At 44.2% G+C, this 17,140-nt stretch overlaps 2 protein-coding genes across 2 annotated transcripts; one reads left to right on the top strand and one right to left on the bottom strand.

Moving 5' to 3' along the window:
• Positions 1-229: 229 nt before the first annotated feature.
• Positions 230-8,067, bottom strand: mmp23ba (matrix metallopeptidase 23ba; the record flags this gene model as incomplete). Its single annotated transcript, XM_079226591.1, has 8 exons — positions 230-535; positions 1,050-1,176; positions 2,194-2,304; positions 3,128-3,292; positions 3,425-3,592; positions 4,106-4,245; positions 4,378-4,514; positions 7,933-8,067. The coding sequence occupies 8 exons, from the start codon at positions 8,065-8,067 to the stop codon at positions 361-363; spliced, it is 1,158 nt and encodes a 385-aa protein (XP_079082717.1). The 3' UTR covers positions 230-360.
• A 2,080-nt stretch (positions 8,068-10,147) lies between these two features.
• Positions 10,148-12,438, top strand: ubiad1 (UbiA prenyltransferase domain containing 1; the record flags this gene model as incomplete). Its single annotated transcript, XM_079226270.1, has 2 exons — positions 10,148-10,709; positions 11,511-12,438. The coding sequence occupies 2 exons, from the start codon at positions 10,148-10,150 to the stop codon at positions 11,996-11,998; spliced, it is 1,050 nt and encodes a 349-aa protein (XP_079082396.1). The 3' UTR covers positions 11,999-12,438.
• Positions 12,439-17,140: the final 4,702 nt, after the last annotated feature.

Genomic DNA, 17,140 nt, shown 5'->3' with positions numbered 1-17,140 from the left:
ACCGCATAATCTAATTAATTTTGCTGGGGAGAACCTGGAGAGCCCCTCGGGTGGCCTCGGGCCATTACTGCTTCAGCGGCAAGAGCTCTGAAGAACAAATCCAGGCTCTGAACCCAGAGTGGACGTTACAGTCCAAAATCTTTCATCACCACATAAAAAGGAAACCGCAGCGTCCGTCACAAACACCTTTTCACAGCCGAGTGATATTTCCACTAGAATTGTACTCGTCACGGATCATTTATTATTTGCACACATTTACACAATGACAGATAGATGTGAAAACATGTGCTCCAATGTGACTCTGTGTGTGTGTGTGTGTGTGTGTGTGCGGATGCATCCTGTTCAGCATGCGAAGGCCCCTCAGAAGCGCACGCGCACCCTCCACGAGTAGTTTGTGAGGACTTTGTCTTTTTTCTTCACAATGCAGGTGTAGGTGCCTTCGTTGATGGCGTTGGCCACGATGGTGATGTGGTCGTCTTTCAAGGAGAGGTAGTTGGGGTGAGAGTACTCCAGCAGCTCCCCGTCCTTGTACCAGCTGAAACGGGGGTCACGCGTTAGATGCTGCTCAGTGACACGGGGTGACAGATTACACAGGAAAAACGGGGGAGTAGTTTTTCTGAGGTTACTATTATTTAGGTGTAATATTTCATCATTTTGGAGCATAATTACTAGCCGTAGCCAGTAGAGTAGGAGCAAATATTCAAAGTAGAATATATTGGAGTAAAACAGCGTGACCACGCACACTACGGTTCCTTAAGTTCCGTTTCCGCCGCCATGAAACCTCTCGCTGCGCTGGAGGAGCTGACGGTTTATGGGACGGAAGAGAGCTGAAGAGTTGAATCCAATTCTATATAGAATTGAATCTAATTCTAGTAAAATATCATCATGTAGAGTTAAATATGAATGCTAAATGGAGTAAAAAATACTCTGAACTATTAACTAGATTGTACTCTATTTAGACTAGGACCAAACGTTGTATTTTGTAGACACTTTTTTTTTCAATTTGAGTAACATCTACTGTGTAGAGAGAGAGCGAGAGAGATACTCACTATACTTTGCCTTTCTTCGATGCGATTTTCTTCCCACAACGAAAAGTGAGCTTCTTGCCCTCGACGACCAGCTTTTGTTTGGTCCTCGGGGGCGTCTGGGTGGGAGCCACAGTGGGGAAAGGAAATTCTGAAGAGATATTGGAAGGGAAACACTTAAACTGACGCTCCAATCTGAGACAAACAAAGATCAGACCCTTTGGGATGTTTAATTTGTTTTATCCTACTACAACAATCATCTGAGAGCAATGTAGACCCATAACAAAAGAAAAGAGAAGATCCTACACCTGTGTGTTTAATAGTCTGGAGACGTTCCAGCTTTTCTCTCGCCCGAAACTCTGATTACTTGTGAACATTTTTGATCCAGACCTCATCGCGTCACTTAATGGGGTTTTTCACAACCCCTGAGCTGCCGGCGCCGCGGTTGTCTTATCAGTATAATCTCTCCCATCTGGTTTCTGACGAACACAAACACAACAGGCCTCCTTGTGATCAACTCAAAGAGTCTGCCTAAAAAACAGTCGCTCTTGTTAATGCTGCAAAAATCCAAATTGACCTTGTGTGTCTCTAACCCTCAAGCCACAGTCTGAAATTCCAGCGGTTTGGAGTCGCTCAGGAATTTTCCACAGCCGTACAACGTCTCCCAATCAACAATGAGGAACAGATTACTGCGAGCCAGGAATCGTATCCTCTTGCCTCTCTCCACACTGACCCTCGTTGCTGACAAAACTCTCAAACGCCACAACAATCTATGGGCTGCGATGGTTAAGCAGAGCCATTTCCTTATGTGCAACGGGAGACCTGAGCGCTGGCGCACCCAGCGGTGAACCTGGAGGGGCTCAGGCCGCCCGACTGCAGATGTGACGTCAATGACGGCAATCAACAGGCACCTGCTCTGCTCTGTCAGTGTTCTGGGCTAAAACACACACATTTCCTCCCTGGGGACGCTCGTCTTCTCCAGAACTAAAGACAAACTCGTCCAGTGGCGAACGTGATCTCCCTTCAAATCAGATTATTCTAAAACCCCCATCGCCGCTCTGCACGGCTGGACCTGTTGGCTCCCGTTGCTCCATTGGCCAACGGTTCACAGCAGCTCCTTGAGCTGCTCAATTGAGAGAAAACTCAGATGTTTCTTTTTCTTTCTTACCGTAACAGAAATCACAGCTGGCGGGGCAGTGCTTCTGCATCAGCTTACGCTTGCTGTCGCAATAGCCTTTCCGAGCCCAGGACGGACAGATAAATAACCGGTCCAAACATCCTGGGGGAGAGGGGCAGACGGAGCGAGGAGGATCAGACAAGTCAGCAGCAAAAGTATTCGGATCCCTGATCTAGTTTTGGTTCCAATGAAAGTGACTCATCTTAATACAGGCTAATGGTGACTCATGAGCAGTTTATACAACATTCATTAGTGTCAGTCGTCGAAGACAAACTGTGGTCCACGTTCTGGGAGCTGTGGCCAACATTTGGATCGGATTTTGAGAGGTTGTCTACAGCTGGTCCTTTCAGAGACGTAATCCTTCTCATACTGGGATCAGACCACACAATATTCTTAACCTTTGGAGATGTGTCGGATGAAGACATCACTTAAAGACTTGGTTAAGAGACAATCGTAGCTTGCCGTCTTTTCATGACTTTCATGGCGCTCAGGTGGTTGGGAAGGTGGTGCTGTTCCACCTGACGGCACCAACGGCACCATTCCTCTTTCGCTTCGGCATGTTTCGGGCCAACATCGTGGAACCCGTTGTAGAAGCTGTCAAACTGCTGTGAGGCGTCTCAGATGCTGCGGCAGTTGTCTTCCCCTATGACCCTCTTCGTCGGGCCATCAGGCCTATTATGTCGTCTGATCCCAGCATGAGAACGGGACTTGCTTCTTTAGGTTTTGAGGACATTTTCCATTCCTTGAAGAGGCTTCAGCAGTTCACATTTTTTGGAGGAATCGCAAAATGTCTTCAAGACCCATGGAGTCCATTTGCTTTCGATTTATTACTTCTCAACATCCTGTGTCCTGGATGTATCCCCAATTGTCAAAGCCCAAGGAAAACTGTGTGCTGGTGGAAAAGTAAGAAGGATCGTGAACATACCGTAGAGGCGGTACAAGCCCCACACATCATCCTGTGTGATCAGCTTGCGTCCTGTCAGAGTCGAATTCTTGTGCATTATAGCTTCCGGGTGCAAGGAATGCATAAGTCCCAGGGAGTGGCCAATTTCGTGAGTTGCCACATGGACGAGATCCGTCAGCCAAACCCCTGCAACACACAGATACCGTTTTGATTATTTTCTCTTTCAGTTGCCCTGCACCCCAACGAGCTGACCGGCATCCAATCCGCACAAGGGGTTAAATAGCAGCAGTTTTCGACAAACAAGCTTAAGGCACATGCCTTTCTTCCAGCTAAAGCGCATGTTTCCCAGAATCCAGTATTCGTCGTCGTCGAAGTGGATCTCACCAGTTGGCGGGAAGAATGCGTGAGCCAATTCTCCTGTGATGCCGTCGAAACAATGGTGCAAGTGGGACTCCAGACAGTCAGTGTGGTTGGCGGGGTAGAAGCCTGCCAAGACAGAAGGGGAGAGCGAGAGAGAGAGACATACCTCAGAGCCGAGGAGGGAAACCCTCACGCCATTATTTCAGCAGGGGGATGATGAATTACAAAAGGCTGAGCTTTTTCTTCAGCCTTCACCTCGCAGGATGACAACCATTCCTCTCGCTGTCACTGAGAATGTATGCAGGACCCTGGAGTTTGCACCCAAAGGGACAGATAAAGCATAATGTGGGCCGCTTCGCCATAGGCTTACATGTATGGAAGTGGTTAAGAGTTTCCTCTTCCTTTTCTTTATCGCTTACAATTTGTGAATCACGTCGAATATAAGCTCAGTAAGTCAGTAATATAGCGGCGGTGTGATTTAATAGATTTGGAGGTGAAATTCATCTCTGCGTTGACAGCACAGAGAGAGAGAGAGAGAGAGAGAGAGAAAAACAGTAACGACAGAGCAGAGGGAAGGCTGGAGCTCGGAGCCGAGGAACATCTGTCGGGGATCGATGCAGCCACATGCAGAGTACCCACCGATCTTCATGTCTGCTTCTTGGTCAGCGGGCACCTCTCTGAAGCTGAACGGAGAGACGTCGCTCCACATGCCAAAAGCCTTGGCGATGCCTTGGCGCGTGTCGCTGGCATTGATCAAGTTTGTGGGGAAGGAGAGCAACCTGCTCAGAAACAACAGTGTTATGTAGTTATTACTGCTCTCTACACACATTATTCTACAGTAAAGAAAAATGTGTGTTCTATGACTGGATTTTGCTGTTCTGCTGACTAGAGGAAGAATCGCAAAGGAATACTTGTATGTCAGCTTGAACTTGTCCCACTTGAGCTGCCGCCGGGTGAGGGTGTAGCGCTTGTTCCTGGAGAGTTGAAGCACTTGTGACCGGGCCTCTTTGCGGATCCCGATGAGCAGCACAGTGGTGTAAGCTTCTTCCTTGGACAAAGAAAAACCTTTCTTTAATCACCTCGCTCCGACGTGAACTCCATTCTCAATCTTGACAGTTGCAGCCGCGCTGCAGTTGCTGCTATTTCAGTGCCTTGCGACTGAATGTTTGTGAGTAGAGTCTCATGGAAACAGAAAGTGGTCAGCAGTAAAAGTGCGTTCCAAACATAAAGAATGAGTCTTTTCACAGATAAGTTGTGTCTGATGTCCCTCTGGAGATGGGCAATGTCGATTCTAAATCATCACAGGTGGAATTTTTATAGCTTTGAAAGGCCGCCTGTGTGTGCTTTGCGTTTTATTGCTTTCATTAACATTCTGTTACTGAGGCTGTGGTTTTCCTTGGCTGCGATATTCCATAATAGTGATCCCATCAGTTGATAAAAATCTATCACTTTTTATGGAGACGGGTTTAAGTAATAAATCCACTTTCCAACACTTTAACACTCTGACCCAAAGAGCCCATTCTGTGCCTGAGAGCAGGAAGGCTTCCTGTCCTAACGGATACATTTAAGAGGGATTATAGGAACCATGCATCAAAACTGAAAAATGTGGAAGCGACATACCACTGCTCATATACCGCAAACTTTTGATTTATTTTGCAATGGGCCACGACATATTTTAACCGTAACTATGTGCTTGCAGACTGACAAGCGTCACCACTGTAAATCAGGAGTACGGTGTGAGGGGTTAAAGAGAGCATGCCATCCACGAACAGGTTGCAATGAGAAGTGTGAAGGCCTCAATATGCTTCAAATTAACGTGTTGTTTCGATTGTCTGACGGCTTTGGAAACTATACTTTTTGGAATCTGAAGTGCTTTCAAAGAGAGACAATCAAACAAAACACTCCCTTTTAAACAGAGTCTGGCCAGGTGTGTGTGTGTGTGTAAAAGAGAGAGTAGTCTGTTTCAAGCTTCTCTCACACAACTACTACCATTAGGGACTGGGTACTGGGACTGAATGATTCAGGGGCTTTAAGAACCAGAGGTCTTCTATGTGAGCGGCCAGAGAGCGCGAGCCAAACATTTTTGGTCATTTTGATACTAAAACAGTTTTTGTGGTCTCAAGAGAATCTGATGATGCCAAGGAACGAACGGCCGACCGACCGCGTGCAACACTGACAGAAATGATGTGCGGTTGTCAAATGTCCCCATTCATCGCGCCTCAACGTCGAGCTGGCTTTTCGCCACCTGAAGTGGGCGTTTACCTGCGAACATGGTCAGACGACATCTAATAAGATCTTGTTCATTTAAAGCATACCAAGGCCTCTATGGTGTATACGACCATACCATGCTAATACACTAGGATGAAGATCATTGCAGTGGCAATAAATGAGCAAGAAAAACAAATATCTGCTCTAGAAAATTATACAAATGTTGGTCAATCTTTCATAATTTGACTTCTTCAAAACCAAAGCATATTACAAATATAGAAGTAGTGAGGAAAATCTGTCTTTGATTCAGATTCATGTTGTCTTACTTGGCGGGGAAAGCACCGAAGATGGAGAGCAGAAACATCCAAGGCACTCCCTTCACTTTGTATTCTACTCCCTACGCTCTGGTTCCTGTTCCTGCTTCGCCCAGGCAAGACAAATGGAAGCAGTACTTCCTTCATTTCCTGACCAAAATAGTGAAACCGGGACAGGCCGTCTGGCAGATTGTCCCGCACCGCTGTTGAACTTGATGGCCTCTTATTCTGATGTTAAATATAATGTTTCTGCATTGCATTTCAGTGCACTGGCTTTTTTTATACAACAGTTGCTCTTCCTGACCTTTACCTAACACACCGGAGGCCTGTGTCCCCGTGATTTATGAAGTGTTTAGTGTAGCGGTTCCAGTGCAGTTCTTTCGCTGTCGCGTCTTGTTATTTTCCCTGCAAATCTCCTGTCAGACTTTGGCACAAATAGAGATGAACCATAAACCATAAGGGTCCGAAAACAAACGCTCTAGACTAAACCTTAAAGCCAGTGGTGAGCGCAGACTCTGAGGGCATCAGATCTGAGGACGGATCCCAGAGGAGCCCGGGGTGTGTGTGTGTGTGTGTGTGTGTGTGTGTGTGTGTGTGTGTGTGTGTGTGTGTGTGTGTGTGTGTGTGTGTGTGTGTGTGTGTGTGTGTGTGTGTGTGTGTGTGTGTGTGTGTGTGTGGGGGGGGGGGATTATGTTTTATTATTAAAACAGGGATTATGATTTCCATCCTTAGTTTTCAGAGAAACAAAGGCGTAATTCAACAAATTAAAACATTCTGACTGTCACAGATTGGTATAAAAACTAGATTGTCAGCATTGATAGAACACAGTGTTATTTATATAGTAATATAGAGATATGTTGCATAGTTTCATGCATCTTCTGATACATCTCTAGATTTTGAATTATGCAAATTGGTCATTATATTGCATATAATTGGTCAGTATATTGGTTTCAGACATAAAACAAAACACATTGAAATGCTCTTTGACTGCATTTTGACCTCACTTTATTCACTCAGCGATCCATTTAGACTAATATTTATTTTACTTCTGCTGTAATTCATTCTGGTCGAAGATATATAGGCAGTTATGCAGCAGCAGTCTTCCTGATTGACACATAATGAGAGTGTGTGGCAAAGAAAAGGACATAAAGAAATCCCTCAGGCTCTGTTTTCCAGTGGGTGGGAGGCAGTCTGGAGGAGCACACTTATCCAATTGACTGAGGATTTTACTCAACAGGGATCCATTCCATTGCCTAATCTAATTATTTTTAGTTTTCATCCAACTTCTCTGCCTTTATAACCGAACATTTATTGGATCTGAAATGCGTTGCCACGCTGTAACCGAGTGATTCAACGTGACGACGTCCATTATACGTTTTAGGATTACTGGTGAAATGATTGAAATTACATTGACAGGTCTTGTGCAGAACCTATGCATATATAACACCAGTTGAAAGAAAATATTGTGAATTACGCTGCTACTTAGAACAAAATCTTTCTAGATCTGACCTCATCCTGATCAAACTTCATTAAATATATATAGGTTAGATTTTAATTTAACTCTACACAATCTTTACCTACTTTCGGTGGATTCGGGGTATCCGAGTATCACATTAGTATTTCATTATATAATTGGTTCACGACTTTACTGTATGCAGTGAGTAGGTGTTGAATACTTTCAGCTACTTCTGCCTTCTGTTTGAAAGTCTCGTCTAATAACAACAATCCTCTACATGCCGAATTTAAAAGTGTTTTTAATTATTTAAAAGTAGGTCAAGCAACACCATTATTCATATGAATCTTCTTAGGGAAAATCACGGACATTTAAATTAAGTTTTGTGGGGGTTTTTTTATGACTAAGTAACCAACTTGTACTTATATCATTTGAAAATGACAAACTACATACGCAATATATTGGACTTCACAGTTGCAGTCACAGCATACCTCTAACCTCCAGGAGGGGAACGCGCTGGTTTGTTGCATCCCCGCGACCAGAAGGCTGAGCATTGCCGCCGCCAGCAGAGGAGCGGAGCCCCATTCGCCTCTTCGTAAACTTCTGGGAGTCTGACAGCACACCATGGCTTGCGATGTCACACCTCCGGAGGGTGTGTGGATGGGTGTGTGTGGGGGGGAAGAAGAAACAAAAACACAAATAATCCCTCAGAAAAGACTACGCAGGTGTATCACCTGTGCCCGCGAACATTACTCCTTGGCCATGTGGCACCGTCCGGCGTAGCGCGCAGCTTCTGGTGCTGTGTACGGCAGCGCAGTCAGACCCGCGGACCGGGCAGTGAAAGCGGTGCAGACTGCATCTGTTCGGCTCTCTTCCGCGTAGTGCGCCTAGCTGCCAAAGCTCCGGTTTCATATTACTGGAGATGGGGCATTGGGTCAGAGTCGAGACGATCTAATGAGAACCAAACGCGCTCTGCCCACCGAAACCACCCGCTGCAACCGCTGGAGCGGAATCAGATGGTTTATTTTCAACAGGATTTTCTGAGGTTTATGTAATGCTGCTGAGGGGGAGAGAGAAAAGAGAAAAGAAAAAAAGAAAAGTAGTTTAGGTTTCTCCTCAGCCCAATTTTAGAAGACACTTTCAGGGCAGACAGGGTAGAGGAACTTGAGCTTCCCTTTTTAGTCTCTTGATTAAGAATACGAGATCAAACCAGGAGTTAAGGGTCTAACACAACTGTGTTTACAAAACTCAGTAATCAATTGGTATTTTTTTAACAGCAGACGTGTTGTGTATGTTGACTCATTGGCTTGGTTTATGGGCCACATAAATGGATTAGATCGAATCTTTATATATATATATATATATATATATATATATATATATATATATATATATAAAAATACAAATACATATTAATGAACATCTCTTCATTATTGCTGCTAAGGTCGATGGTCCATGCCATTTTTTTTTACGTATTTTTTGACGTGTATATATATATATATATACGTCATATGCGTAATTGTTGCAGTTATTTGTTCTAAAAACATCCCTGCGCATGTTGGCTTTAAGTGACGACCTGCATGTGTTTAAACTCTGTGAACACAACATTGTAACTCATGGTTCATGTATCTTTAGTATTTATCTCTATAAACTGGAATAAAACGCTCCTCGGAACCGTTGTCGAGAAGCTTGTTTCTTCGAGCCCTGCGCGGAAGTGGCACCCCTCTGCGCAGGAAATGGCGGCCATCAGCCGTACATCGATTTACAGCTGCCAACCAGTCAAGCACCTCCGAAGTTGACACGTAAGACATGTAACTGTCTCCCATCGCCGCATCGGGCTCAGTGGGCACAGAAGTATGTTCGTGAGCGGAGGGAAGCCCAGTTCGTGTCGGATGTTGAAGACGTAACAGGTGAGGGCTGTCGGACATGTCCTCCTCTCGCGTCCCTGTACGGAGACGTTTAGCTCCGAGGCTAACCGGTTAGCATTAATCCTATAAGCTCAGTAGTCAGCCAACCTCACTTGACACGGTGCCTTTTATCGAGGAGGAGACGAGCAGCGTCTGTGTGTCTGTGTGTGTGTGTGTGTGTGTGTGGTATTCAACGAAATGTCACGTGTATGATTGGGGTGCCACACAATTAGCTCCTGTTTGTACATCTTCAGAAACACCCACTTCGATTTGAAGTGGAAGTGTCACGACCGGTAACGTTACAGTAACGTTACTCACTTTTTTACATAACAACAAGCTATTACCAGAGCCCCCTCTAGCCATTGGGCCTGCTACGATCTCCGTATTTGTACAGTATTCGTCATGCAACTTAAAAGTAATTGTACAAAAAGTGATGTGATATGTAAGGAAGGCAACATTAAACTGGCAAACATGTGCATATATGTGTATATTACTGTTTTAATGCAAAAATAAAACCTTCATTGCTACGTTAGTGTGGGAAATTTAGACAGCCCTATTTTCATTTAACAAAGTCATCAATGCATTTGTTTACTTAAGAATGCACGTGTGATATATATATATATATATATATATATATATATCAGTGTCTTGATTTGGATATCAGGAAATATCTTAACAATTTATTATGCCAACCTACGATACTTGACACCTGTGCGTACCTGTTTTCACTGCTACAGGAACCCCCAGACTCTTGACCTTTTGGAAACATTGCTGGTACTCATAGACCCGTTGCAGAAGAATGGCCAAAGAGCAGAAACCAGGCAGGGTGGAAACGTTTGTACTGGCTGGCTCGAATGGTCACAATGGCCAAGAATGGCACACTGGTCTGAGTAACCTGGCCTACCCTCCTACGGGTGCTAACCACGCGTCGAGGATGGCCCGCGTTGCCTCGGATGTGAGGCACAAGTGTGCGGCCTACGTGCTGGCACTGAGGCCGTGGAGCTTCAGTGCCTCGCTCACGCCGGTGGCCCTCGGCAGCGCCTTGGCGTACAAATTGGGGGGCTCTGTGGACTTGGTCATCCTGCTGGTGTGCGCGGTGACCGTCCTCGTGGTCCACGGGGCGGGGAACCTCGTCAACACCTACTATGACTTCTCCAAAGGGATTGACCACAAGAAGAGTGACGACAGGACTCTGGTGGATGAAATCTTGGCGCCGCAGGATGTTGTCATGTTCGGAGCGCTGCTGTATTCGTTGGGGTGCTTGTGCGCCACTCTGCTCTACTTCCTGTCTACGCTTAGACTGGAGCACCTGGCCCTCATTTACTTCGGGGGACTGTCCAGCTCTTTTTTATACACCGGAGGTGAGTAAAACATAAACTTAAACAGACAGACGGACGGACAGAAGGACACAGTGAGTGAGTGACAGAGTTTGGGCAACATTGCACGTCAGTGGGCTCCAGGTGGCAACACAAGGTTTGTGTTTTGTGAAATACGTATAATGGTCTATCTGTCACGTGTTGTTACAAAAGGTCAGAAAAACAAACACTGGTATGTTGAACTTAACAACTTGTACTTATTTGGCCATGCAAATAGTCTGGGTTTAGTAATTGAGGAGGCCTGGGCGGTCCGGCCAAAATCTTTATTCCCGGTATAGGTCATTTCATATTGCGATAATGTGGCATGTTTTCTGGTTATTCAATAAATTATTGTTCTATACGAAATAAGCACATGGTAACAAATATTTTCAGCTATACACTATGTTTATGTGCATAATATAAATGAATAATATATAGTGTGTGTGTGTGTGTGTGTGTGAGAGATAATTAGTTACAATAGTTTGATTTAACTACAATAAGGTATTCCAATAAATTATTTATTATCTTCCAATTTTTCGAGAAATTTCTAAATCAATTTAGACAATGTAAATATTCATCACGATATCTTGATCTGTGGTTCAATCAGGATATGATTCATTTGAAATATTTCATGTTATGATATTCAACTATCAACTATAATTGAGAAAATGTTATGGCTTTACATTTGCGTTTGTCAGCATCAACTTTTCCTCCTTTATGTTAAACCACCAACCAAACACAACTGAGCTACAGTGGTGTATTTTCCAACATAATAATTTACAACACAACCCCCCCCTCCCTCCACAGGCATCGGGCTCAAGTACGTGGCCCTGGGAGACGTGGTAATCCTCATCACCTTCGGCCCGCTGGCGGTCATGTTTTCCCACGCGGTGCAGGTCGGCTACCTGTCGGTGCTGCCGCTGGTGTACGCCGTGCCGCTGGCCCTCAACACGGAAGCCATCCTCCACAGCAACAATACCAGAGACATGGACTCTGACAGGCAGGCGGGCATCGTCACCCTGGCCATCCTGATCGGCCCCACGCTGTCCTACGTCCTCTACAACCTGCTGCTGTTCGTCCCCTACGTGCTGTTCTGCATCCTCGCCACCCGGTACACCATCAGCATGGCGCTGCCTCTGCTCACGCTGCCCATGGCCTTCCCGCTGGAGAAGCAGTTCCGCATCCGATGCTACGCCAAGATCCCCCAGAAGACGGCCAAGCTCAACCTCCTCATGGGACTTTTCTACGTATTCGGGATCATTCTGGCTCCCCCCGGAAGCTTGCCGTCCCTGTGATTCTTTTTTTTAAAATAAGAAATGATATTTCGAATGTTTTCTTATTTTAATAAAGACTAGTCCATGTTCCTCTTTGTATTTGTACAAAGCTCTTTGATGGATTTCGCTGGCTTTAATTTATTGTCATATTTATGTTAAACCGAGATTTAGTTTAGGTCCACCTCTGTGACACTGAAGGCATAATCCGGGGTATCTTTTTTTTCAGTATTAAGACCGCTGTAATGTTTTGATACGTTCGTATCATTTTGTAGAAGTCGGCAATATTTTCGTCATCTGAGGACAGATTAAATAATCCTACAGTTGCCATATGGACAGAACATTGATACATGAAAAAATGAATAAACCACTCTTCAGATATTCTCGACATTGTACTGTAAATTGTTTGCTTTTCCTTTGGAGAGTCAAATAGTATTTAATTTGATTGTAATAAAACTCACTGACGCTGATGTTCCATGTGTTCATTTTGGATTAAAGTTCCCTTTGAGTGCAATTTGATGATGCGTTTAAAAATAATAATTTCATATGCGATGCAACAATGGACATAAAGGGATAAAGCAGCACCTCATGGCCATTCAGAATGTGGCATTTAAATGGCTGATAGATGGATATATACATTGCGAAGTAGAAAATAATTGCGTTAATTCTGTATTGGTAATTGTTGAACCAAAAGTGTCAAACAACCACAGTTAGAGACCAATATGTATTACTTGACAGACTTTGGTAGAGATGCAAAGTTTGACATTTAGGTTGCTTCTACTTCTGACAGGATTTCTACATGAGAAGTTCTTATTTCCTTTGTGTCTGTGCACAATTTATATCGACACTTCCTGGTAGCAGACATATTATTTAATCTGCAAAGAGACAAAACACCAGAACAGAAATCTGATCTTATTTCTTTGTGATAGTCCCTGAGACTTGATGGGTAACATGCCTGTCTGTTTTCAATCAAAGATGTACTGTGTTGTATACTTATTTAATTTGATACGGACATAACTCAAGTAATTGAATAGAACAGAGATGAAGTCACCCATAATGTTGAGTATATTACTTAATAAAACAAATAAAGTCACAATAAAGTACATTTACAAACAGCTCTGGATTTGTGAAGCACGGTATTTGCCAGCAGGGGGCAGTAGTGGACAACCATTGTCACAACATGCACACAAACCTTCACAGGCTTTGTGCAAATTCTGTTAAATGGGGTATTTGTGGGGTCAGAACCGCTAGTCCAACTAGGCAGGTCTAATTATTTGTACATTCTGTGTCTTCAAAAATCTAAACTTGTATTAATAATATATCAATGCAAATTACTTTGTACATTTATACTCATCTGTTTTAGGCTATCTACCACAGCTCACAACTTTTCATTACCATTTAATTTGTTGTTAACCTGTTTTTTTGTATTACTCTCCTGTAACATAATGCACATTATTGTTTCTGTCGGTCATCTCTAAGAAAAACATCAAACGCGTTCTGAATTAAGTTATTTTGAAAGAGAAGAGCAGAAAGCCCAGAAGCCCGATCGTGATCACACATTAAAGTACATCATTTTGATATAACATGTCATTGCCGTTAATTAATTCACTGCATTTAGAAGAAGAAAAAACAATGATACTGGATGTTACAGTGTTTGAGTACATTTAAACTCAAACCCCTTCCATAGAGTGTTATTGAGAAGCTCACCCCCAAGCTTCGTTTTAATAACCTGCTTCTCACTGCATCTGTGTGGGTTATCTGTGCTGCTCAAGTTTCCCCCCTAGCCCTAAGAAATGTGGGGCAAATATCCTGGAAATTAAGAATTGCCACTCCCACGTTGTTGATATTGTAAATAGTTAATTAAAAATTCCACCAGGGCCCGACAAAGACCTAATCATAAGTGATGACTGGGCAATTGGGTGACATGTGTTTGTGCTTGTTGTTTGATTGCACTTAATTTAAAAAGGATCTGTGTAGATTGTTGTTTTGCACATTTGCACATTGTCACGTTAACAAGTATACCCCGCTATATTCCTATATAGTTATACAAGTGACATCTTATTTCCATGGAGTCCACTGTGTTGAGCAACTGATATTGTTTATGTCTGTATATTACCACTTGCCATAATTCCTGGTGAGTATTTCTGCCTCTGTCTGTTGGCTTCTGAATCGGAGTATGCTGCAGACTGAGAAGGGAGCTGTACAGATGAAATGCACTAGTGATAGCAGAGTAAAGGAAGGCCACTATAGCAATAATAAAGTCATGGACAAATATTTTCATGAAGAAAATGCTCCCATTTCGTGTTTGTGTTGCACTGACTATGCATAAGCAACAACATCATCTACTCGTATTTCACTCCACAACAATGTATATTCAATCAATGAAGAAAGAAAATGCAGCAAAGCGTTAATTAAGCACGTCCACCTGTTTTTTCTTCTTTTCCTGAATTGGTTAATTGAAATCAAACCAAACCTTGAATTCACGAGTTGTTATGTTTATTACGGGGAGCACGTGAAGGCATCATTTGTAGTGACGTAACGCATGGGGCGTGTTGACATGGCTGTGCCAAACCTTCCAATATAACACTTATTTGTCCTAAAACAAGGTCCTCTCAGCGTCGGCGGCGGACAGCGACATGGACTTATATTAGACCTCAAAGTAGACATTGTTGGTAAGTAGCTACAGCGTGAAATAAGTTGTTTTCCTTTTACCAATAAACGGTGTCCAGACATGAGTTAGCTAGCGCTAGCTAGCGTCAACGTTAGGACGAGCTAGTAACGTTCGTAGTCGCGCGTGCCATAAAGCCGCGCACAGTTCAGCTCCCGTTGACATGTCGCCATCACCCTGAGTATCGATACGTGTCACAACGTAACTTAGGTTAATACACACATGTTCATGTGAGTCTCTCAGCGGCGCCTCTCTCTTCTTTTAGAAGATTAAACGTGTCCAGGGGATAATGTAACTGTCAAAAGATGAAATAACGTTACTCTTCAAAGGGCGACAGGAAGCTGCACGAGCCGAACGCTGGCTGTTAATTTTAGAAAACGGAACACCTGAGCAATGAGAATAAATGCGCGTCTGTGTTTGCGCATTAATAAACACGACGCGTTTCGTCAACTAATTGTTGTGCTTTAAGTTCCTCTTCAAAGTAACCAGAGTAATGGAAATGGCACGACGTTTTGTTGTGGCGCTTTCTCCTCATTTAGAGACCGGGGCCAGTGTCTGGGCTTTGCTTTGACTAGCAAGCAAGCTAACTTGTGCTAGCTGAACAGTGGGGTGTCATGGTCGGTTTACTGCGACCTGTCAAGTCTGTGCGTTATGTTGTGTCGGACGGTGGGAACAGTTGTTCATAGAAAACCTATACAATAAATAAAAAGAGCACAGGTATTTCCTGCAGTTGTTGTCTGAGTCTATTATGACGTCCCGTGAAGGGCTGTGGCTGTTACGCACAAGACCCCTTCACCCAAACTTTCATCCTTCCGGTCGTTTGGGAGCCATGAGCCCAGCTGCAGCTGCCACACAAATGGACACCGCCGGGGTTGCTCTCAGCCACACCTACTTGGAAGCTGAAGTTTCAGTCATCTGCTGTTTTCTTTGTCTTGTTGCCCCTGCTTGGCATCCACACAACTAAATCACAATAACCAAAGCGTGTAAGGCTTATTTATGTCTTATGTCACAGATGTTGCTGGTGTTTCAGAGACACAATCAGTTGATTGAGAATAAAAGGGTTTCCTTGTTACACAAGGAAAACAAAACTAAACCAAACAGAAACGTTAGTGCATTTCTTTAAATTTGCATCAGGAGGAATTTAAAGCGGCACCAAATCAGTTCCTTGTCTCGTCATCGGGGAAACATTGTTAATCAGCTTTATGCTTGAGCACCAACCACCATTGAGTCCGGGCTCTGTCCTGTGGTTCACCCGTCAAGTGCAAACCTGACTCGCCAGATGGTTTGTTTCACAAAAATACTTGGCAGAGGATTTGATGAACCACCTGTCAATAAAACTGTTGCTGAAGCGAGTCAGGAGAAGAGTGGAAACCTCTCCTTTACAGTGAAGAAACGCTCTCCAGTTCTGATATAACAGATACAAAACGGTAAAATTCTGCTGCTGTTTAAGGTTCAAGTCAAGTGCAGCTTGATCCCGGGATGACACGATGGAGCAAGTAGCCGCCATATCCCTTAGTTTCCTGCGAACCGGACGTTAGCCCGGAGTGGACTGGGTAGTGGAGTGGCCTTTGGCCCTCGCTGGGTTAGCTAAATCTCCTCCCTCTCCTCCTGGGGTGGTCGACTTCTCTTTCGGTGGTTTGGGCCCTCTGGTCTGGAGTGTCTCATGATCTGCTGCACTTTTCCCAATTCCAACGCTCACCTCTTTGATGTTGATGTGTGTATCCTGTCACAGGCCATTGCATGCTCTGGTGAGAGACACTGCCAGATCTGAGATCCTCCCAGCTGGACTGAGAAGGATTCAGACCAACAGCCCTCTGGCCACAAGCCAGTCCCGTAATAGTTACAAAGATGACAGCTTCCCCGAGAGAGAGTCAGCACCTTCAGAGTCATCCAGTTTGATCTCTGTGGGACTATGTGGTGGCCAGTTTGTTAAATGATAGGATCGCGTAGGAATGGCCTTGAGTTGAAGCAGCAGATCCAGGTCAGATTAATGTTTATAAGCGAGAAAAAGAGTGACATGCCGTCATGGTGATAGTCGGGTTGGAATTTCCGAGGCAGAGTTGATAGCTTGAGCAGTAATGATGGCTTGCTCAAGCAGTATTTCTATAGTATAGTGTAATAGTGCAATCCTAAACAGGTTTCCTGTCCCTTCAAATCTCTTTTTAATTTACTCGAGGTTCCAAACGTCGTTTGATTAGCAGCCAGAATGATTGGTCGATCAGACACGCCTTGCATCCCAGCGGCTAAGCTTTGTGTTTTTCCCAGGTTGCCACCAGCAACCAACATTTCAACAGTGTTCCCGGTCTGATGACTGCCGTCATGTGTGTTTGTGTCACCGTCTATTTGAAGAGGAGCTCTATGAATGAATGCCCCCTTTTGTGTGATGTGGACCGATGAGCCTATTACAGACAGCAGCAGCTTTGTTTACAAGATGGGAGAGTGTGGTGTAATAAACTTCATTATGAGCCCGTGTCTCGACCGCATCCTAAGCCCCCGTT

The sequence above is a fragment of the Taurulus bubalis genome (genome assembly GCF_910589615.1).
Source record: "Taurulus bubalis genome assembly, chromosome: 11".
Taxonomy (NCBI): Eukaryota; Metazoa; Chordata; class Actinopteri; order Perciformes; family Cottidae; genus Taurulus; species Taurulus bubalis.
The sequence above is the reverse complement of the archived record's forward strand: the minus strand, read 5'-3'. Positions and strand labels throughout refer to the sequence as shown.